The following is a 7,519-nucleotide window of genomic DNA, read 5'->3' as shown; positions in this document are numbered from 1 at the left end:
CTCTGTGCCCCCCCCCCCCGGAACCGGGTCTGATTAATCGCCATGCATTATTGATCAGCGCAGGGCGAAGGAGCCCTATGAGCGCTGGGCTGAGGATCGGGCAGAAAGAAGAGGAGGAAGAGGAAGAGGAGGAGGAAGGAGGGAGGGAGGGAGGGAGGGAGGGGGTCCCCGGCTGGGTTTCCGTAATTCGGAGGAGGTTTTTTTGCTGGCGATTTGGTCTTCTGCCTCAGCTGATGTTGGGGGCAGCATGTCGCGGAGGAAACAGGCGAAGCCGCAGCATTTCCAGGGGGGCCCCGAACTGGCCTCCCCAGCTCCGCAGCGCAGCAATGGTGAGCAAGGGCCCTTGGGTCCTGGGATACAGAGAGAGCTATCCATCGATATCTAGATATGCATTTAAAAAGGGGGCTGCCTTCTTTTCCCCTCCCCTCCTCTCCCTCTTTCCAACTCTTCCTCTCCTCTTTCTTTCTCCTTCTGTCTGTCCTGCTTGCGATCCAGCTTCATTCCCGACTCATCGTCACACTTTGGGACCAACTCCAGTGTTCTTATCCCCTCCCCTCCCAGTGTTATCATCATCATCATCATCATCATCATCATCATCAATATTATTATTATTATTAGTAGTAGTAGTAGGATATTTAGTAGTAGGCACCGAGGAAGGAGACCGAGGTCTACGCAAGCTCTGGCTGCCAACTTCTTTCTTTTCACTTCTTCTCAAAAGTGCTGCAAGAGCTCTCTACTTACTACTAGTAGTAATAATACTAGTAATATTACTACTACTACTATAACTATTATTATTGTTATTTCTATCCCGCTTTCCTCCCAAGACTGAGACGCAGTAATGGTTGTTGTTGTTCAGCCTACTGCAGTATTGTTAGTACTACTAGTAGTTGAAAGAGTATTCCTAGTATTAGTATTATATTCCTTTCTGTCCCGCTTTCCCCCGAAGTCTGAGACCCAGTAGTAGTTGCTGTATTGTAGTATTGTTAGTATTAGTAGTGGTTGTTGTAGTAGTAGTCATAGTATTAGTAGTAGTTTTATAATTATTTTTGTCCCGCTTTCCTTCCAAGACTGGAACCCGGTAGTAGTAGTTGTAGTAAGTCTACTGCAGTATTATTATTATTAGTTGTTGTTGTATTATTCCTATTATTATTATCATGTTTATGTTTATTTCTATCCCACTTTGGACCCGGTAGTAGTTGTTGTAGCAAGTCTACCATAGTATTATCATTAGTATTAGTATCTGCAGTTGTAGTATTAGTATTAGTAGTTCTAGTAGCATTATTATTCCTATTATTAGTAGCAATAATATTAGTTAAGAGAGGAAGTGAGCTAGTACAAATGGAAGGAACTTACCTTCGGAGAAAGAAAAAGAGGAGGGAAAAAAAAGTTGACCCGGGAAGGAAAAAGAAAAAGAAAGGAGAAAAGAGAGGGAGGAAAAAGTAAAGTCCGGAAGAGGGGGGGAAGAAGGGGAAGAGAGGGAGGAAGGAAAGGTAGAGCGGTGAAGGAATAAAAGAGGGAGAAAGAAGGGGAAAAGAGGAGGAAAAGTAGATTGGGGAAGGGAAAAAGAGAGAGAAAGAGGAGGACGAGAGGGAGAGAAAAAGACCGAGGAAGAAGGAAAAGAAGAGGAAGAGCTAGGGGGAGACAAAACAGTCAGGGAAAGAGAGAAAGAAGGGGAAGAGGGAAGGGAAGAAAAAACAGTTAGAAAAGGAGGGAAAGAGAAAGAAAGAAGGGAAAGAGAGAGGGAGTAGTCAGGGACAAAGAAGGGGAAGAGAGGGGAGAAAAGAAAGAAGAAGAGGAAGAAGACAGGGGGAGTAAAAAAGCAGACTGAGGCAGAGAGAAAGAAGTTGAAGGGAGAGGAGAGAAGAAGTAGACTGGAGGTGGGGGAAAACGAGAGAAGAGAGAAAAAGTAGACCTGGGAACGAAAGAGAGAGAGAAGGAGAAGAGAGGGGAGAAAGTCTTCCTTTCTCTTTTCTTTTGGGAGAAGGTGGATCAAAAGAAGAAGAAGCGAAGTTGATCAGCTAGAGTTTTGGCTCCGGGAAGATGCTTCGATCCCTGGGTGGTTCTTATTGGTTTCTTTCCTCCTTTCTTTCCTCCCCCTCTCTCTTTTACTCTTTCTCTTTCCCTCTCTTTCTCTCTCCCCTCCCCATTCAGGAGTTAACCCTGGAGTTTCTTTCTCTTCCCCCCAAAGCCCCCAAAGCCCTGCGCGATCCTTTCTCTCGCCGGATCCTCTGCGATCTGGTCATCCGGAGGCTGGATCTCTCCCACAGACCCACAAACACACAACATACAAATGCATACATACAAGGACCCGCAACACTCGCTGGATCGGCCCAAAGGAGGTGGGTTCCTTTTGTGTACCTATTGGGTGTGTGTTGTGTTGCGTGTCGTGAGGGTGCAACTCTCAGGAACCCAAAAGCATACCTATTTCAGGAATAATAGATTTCCATTCTCTCAGCTCCAAAACCCAAAAGGAAACCCATTTGGGGAAAAGTAGATCTCTGTTATCTTTCCAAAAACCCAAAAGGAAACCTATTGGGAGAAAAGCAGATCCTCTATTCTCTCAGCTCCAAAACCCCCAAAGGAAACCCATTTGGAGAAAAATAGATCCCTATTATCCCTCCATAATCTAAAAGCAAACCTGTTTGGAGAAAAGTAGAGCTCTGTTAGCCCTCCAAAACCTAAAAGCAAAATTGTTTGGAGAAAAGTGGATCCCTATTACCTCTCCAAAACCCAAAAGGAAACCTCTTTGGAGAATAGTAGCTCTCTATTCTCTCCACTCCAAAACCCCAAAGGAAACCGATTTGGAGAAAAAGAGATCTCGGCCTCCCCTCCAAAAACCAAAATTTGGAGAAAAGTAGATTTCTATTAGCCCTCCAAAAACCAAAAGCATATCTATTTCGGGAATAATAGATCTCTATTCTCTCAGCTCCAAAACCCCAAAGGAAACCCATTGGGAGAACAATAGATCTTTGCCCCTTTCCCCCAAAACACACCCCAAAACCAAACTCTCCTCCAAGTCACTTTCTTTCCCCATTTATTTCCTCCCCGCTTTTCTTTCCCAGTCTTGGGTTCTAGTGATGCGCTCCGGCTTTTCCCTCCTTCTCTTCCTTTCCTGATCTTCTTCCTCTGATGATTAAGAAGAGTGGTTTTCTTAAAAAAAGAGAAGGAAGGAGGAAAGGAAGGAAGGAGAAGAAAGAGTTGTGGAGAGGGGATCCATTGCTTTTTCCAGTTCGGGATGGAGGGATCCGGTGCTTAAAAGAGATGGAGAGATCCGGTAATTTCTTTCTTTCTTTCTTTCTTTCTTTCTTTCTTTCTTTCTGGTTTGGCTCTGGATCCAACGCTTTAAAGGTGGAGGAGGGAAAGGAAAGATGCTTCTGGTGGGTCCAGAAACCTTCCTTGGGAGACGAAAACCCTTTTTCCTGCCAGGCGGGACCCTTTCCACGCGCGCCTTTCTTTGTAGAAAGATAGAAAATGTTACAATCTGGTTACAAAGTTTTTGGAGGAGAGTGACTTGCTACTATTATTGACTGAGAAAGGGGAGAAATCAGGGGCTGGTGGGCGACCCAGGGAAGGGGTTCTCCTCCTCCTCCTCCTCCTCCTCCTCCTCCTCCTCCTCCTCTCCTCACTCGTGTTTTTCTTGGAGAGGACCATTTGGGAGATGGAGGAGGAACCCAGAAGAAGGAATGGAGGCCCCCAAGGATCCTCAGAAGCAAACTGAAAGGGGGGGGGGGGATAAGAAAGGATGGAAGGGGGGCAGAAAAGGAGGGGATGCTGGGGGACCTTTTTTGGAGGGGAAGCTCCCCACTGCTCACCCCACGAGGGTCTGAAAGTGAGAATAGAAAACTCCTTTCTGGCCTCTTCTTCTTCTGCTTCTGCTTCTTCTCTTTTTTCCCTTCTTTCCTTTCTGGCCTCTTCTTCCTCTGTTTCTTCTTCTTTTTCTTTCTGGACTCTTCCTCCTGCTTCTTCCCCTTCCTTCCTGGCCTCTTTTTCCTCTGCTCTCTCTCTCTCTCTCTCTTTCTTTCTTTTTTTTCTTTCTGGCCTCTTTTCCCTCTGCTTCTTCTTCTCTTTACTTTGTTTCTTTCTGGACTCTTCTTCCTCTGCTTCTTTTCTTTCTTTCTTCCCTTTCATCCTTCCCTCCTTTCTGGACTCTTCTTCCTCTGCTTCTTCTTTCTTTCTTTTTTGCCTCTTCTTCCCCTCTTTCCTTCCTTCCTTTATTTCTGGCCTCTTCTTCTTCTGCTTCTTCTCTATTCTTTCTCCCTTCCTTCCTTCCTTCCTTCCTTCCTTCCTTCCTTCCTTCCTTTCTTTATTTTTGTTTTTGTTTAAAAAAGATCTGTTTTGGCTTTTCTATGGGGCTGTCCTCTGCTGGGGGCATCCTGGGGGTAGCTGTGTTTGTTGGCCATAAGGAAAAGTACCACAACACCCCAAATCCCCATCCCAGGAACCCCTTTATGGGGCCAACTTAAATGCATGTCTCAAACATATTTAGTACATTTGAGTTGGTTCCATAAAGTGATCTCTGGGTTGGGGATTTGGAGTGTTGCTGCACATCTTCATAGAGAAAAGCCTGCTTGGGTTCTTTGACTTTATGGCTGGGAAGGAACCTCAGCCAAGTGGGGAAAACAATGTGTTAATTCCTTGTGCCTTAAACCGCCCTGCCATGGGAACTTTCTCCCCTTTGCCAAAGGAAGCCAAGCAGAGCCAAGTCTTCCAAATCTTCCCAGCCACCTTTTTGGGATGTGAGTGTGTATGTGTGTGAGATTCATAACAATGGAGGTCCTCACTTAGTCAGGTCTGAGAAATGGGTCTAAACATAAACGTAAGCCCTGTGGCCAACTCTTCTCCCCCAATGAGAAAACCCTCCAGAAAACAGAGGACCAAGATTGGTGTCAGAATGCCTTCATTTGGAGGGGAGGGTGGCCTATTGATCTGTTCCAGGGTTGAAAAGAGAAGGCCAAAAAAGAAATGTGGCCTGGCTAAGAGGTTTGTTTTACTCTATACTTTTGGGAGATGTGGCCCATTTCTAGTTCCAGGCCAACTTATGCTGAAATGATGGCTTAGTCTTCCAATAGGCTACAAAACTCTCCTCACCTTCCTTTTGCAAAAAGTGTCTTTCCGTCTGTACGTTTTGCTCCTGTTACACACATTAACAACAAATACGCAGCAGGTTGCCCAGATCTGTGGCTGTTTTGAGAGCTTTGGCCTGGAAGAAGAGGTTGGTCTGCCAGGGTCCCCAGAAAAAACTCAATTCCAGCCCTATTTTAGACAACAAAGTGGCAACCAACCAAAAAGCCCCTACCCCTCCCCAAACCTTGGTTGAAGTTGCCAGGGTAAGTTTGGGGACACGGAAAGCGCTTTGTGCCAGCCTGCCCCCTCTCCTTCTTTAATCTTCTTCCCCATTGTAAAGGTGCCACCCCAACATCCTTTTCTGATGATCGAAAAACTTTACAAAATAAGAAATGCTCATTTTTAAAAAACATGTCACACACAAAAAAGATGACTTCTATCATTGAGGCACCAAGAGATGTATTGCGTTTGGGCAAAGTTCTTCCCAAACTTTAAAAAAGTTTCTTGTTGAAGTTTACTTTCAACTTTTTAAACTCTGGATTCTCCAACTCTTGGGAAATGTTAGCACAAGAGGCAAAACTTTGGGTCATCTTTTGGAGACTTTGGGTGTGTGGCTGTCTTTCGGACCTATTGATTCAAAGTAGAAATGCAGCCTCAGTGTCGCCGTTTTGGAACCATGCTTTCAGTAATACACTGGAGATGGTTTTCCTTTTCGTTTGTGGAGCTGCATTTTTCTCCTGAAGGACGTTAACAAAAGAGTTCTCTGGCCTTTAAACGGTATTTTGAGGAGAAAGGAATCGATTTTCTTTACCTTGGGGGGGGGGAATATTCTAATTTTTGTTTTTACTGCTCTAGGGAATCTGCTAGTATTCCTCATTTCATTTCCAAAAAGGTTTCTCTTTTCTGTTGCTTCCTGGTGCGTTGGAGCATCTTTTAATTTGAACAACCTCAAAACCTGCATCCCACCCTCAGGAAGGTGTTCGTTTTTGAAACCTTTCTAACGTGGGTTTGTCTTCCAAAAGCTGAGCAAGAAATAATTTTATCTTGAGATATATTTTTTTCACAACTATTGCCAATTGGATGTGTTGCAAATAATACAGATTGCATCAAAACACAAAGCTGGGAAGACAACACTCAGTTCAGCTCTGTTGATCACTGGTTTCTTTAAATTAAATGAACAATGCAAGGTATTTATTTATTACTACTTTGTCCATTTCTTTGTTATGGGGACTATAATGTGGGAAAGCAGGCAACTTGGGAGAAATGCTTTTGAAAACCTTTTATTTTCTTAGCCTCTGCTTTGTTACATGTAATGGGTTTAGATTATAACTCTCTTACATGCTTGAACAATAACTTGGACTAAATGGCCCGGAGGCCATGTTTTGTCCAAGTGTTAACAGGATTGAGTGCGTTGTAATAACACTGGTATACAATCAACCTGCCGAAACCCTCAATCAGGACACCTTCGCTTCTTATTTGATTTATATTTTGGAAACTTTTATATGCTCTGAAACTGCTGCACAACCTGTATAGGAGAGAGAAAGAGAAAGAGATACTGTCAAAGTGAGATTAGGCAAGATAATCAAATACTCATGAAACCTCGGTGTTTCCTATCACTCTTCATTTGGCCACAATTGCTGCGAAATGTAAGGTATGATTTCTTGGAAATAAAGCATCAAACGATTTCCCATGGGGAGTTTGTGTGGTGATTTGTTGTGTTGTGTTGTTGTTTTTTCCCCTTAGTAATCGGTTTACCAAGATTGGGTTTTATCAGATTTCTTGGCCTGCGATTGAGTCTTTTATACCCGACCCGCTTGCCTAATGAGAGTTTATACAGTGTGTCTTTCTTCTGAAGGTTTGCTAATATTAACTGATGTTTTTCTTCGGCTGCGAAGAAAGGCTGGCTTCATCCTACGCTGCTCGTTCCTGACCGAAATTTTTAGAATTGGCTTTGTGGTGGAAATGATACAGCAGTTACGGGCACCTTCAGGCATAAGCCATATTCAACAAGTGATTCACTTTTCGTAGGGTGTACACATAGTGTGCAAAGGTGCCTGTTGAAATGAGGTGCCCGCTTACCTGAGAGTAAGATCCACTGAACACAATGCAAATTGCTTTTGAGTACGCACAAATTTGTACTTTAAATCTGGAGTTTTCAAGAATCCTAGTTACATTTAGAGCTGGGTGTGCCTTCTCTTTGCTGCTTATTTGAGGTTAATGGTCTAATCTTAGCACAAGAACATATTTTTGGAGCAGAGTTATTCCCTCTGCTGAAAGGATTACGGCAGAAAACAGTGGTCCAGAGAGCATAGGTACAAAGGATTCGTTTTTTCAAAACTTAGGAAAAACAGATTCCATGGAGATTTAATGTCAGAATGGAAATATCTACCTAGCCACATATTTGACATGTATTGTCCAAGTTGTAATGAATTACGTTCTCAGTTTACACCTGAAA

General features: G+C 43.7%; 1 protein-coding gene across 4 annotated transcripts in view; it reads left to right on the top strand.

The window, feature by feature from the left end:
• Positions 1–194: 194 nt before the first annotated feature.
• Positions 195–7,519, top strand: part of SALL1 (spalt like transcription factor 1) — a 41,577-nt gene continuing 34,252 nt past the window's right edge. For 2 of the 4 annotated variants that reach the window (XM_089540170.1, XM_089540167.1), the window contains exon 1: positions 195–329. In XM_089540170.1, the coding sequence (XP_089396296.1) occupies positions 248–329 (82 nt within the window). In that variant the 5' untranslated portion in view covers positions 195–247. Of the gene's footprint in view, positions 330–2,088; positions 2,340–3,212; positions 3,275–7,519 lie in introns of those variants that run through there. The other 2 variants (XM_089540168.1, XM_089540169.1) reach the window with 2 other exon arrangements.

This window comes from Sceloporus occidentalis, unplaced genomic scaffold (genome assembly GCF_023333645.1).
Source record: "Sceloporus occidentalis isolate IW3139 unplaced genomic scaffold, rSceOcc1.0.p SCAF_10, whole genome shotgun sequence".
In the NCBI taxonomy this organism is placed as follows: domain Eukaryota; kingdom Metazoa; phylum Chordata; class Lepidosauria; order Squamata; family Phrynosomatidae; genus Sceloporus; species Sceloporus occidentalis.
The sequence above is the reverse complement of the archived record's forward strand: the minus strand, read 5'-3'. Positions and strand labels throughout refer to the sequence as shown.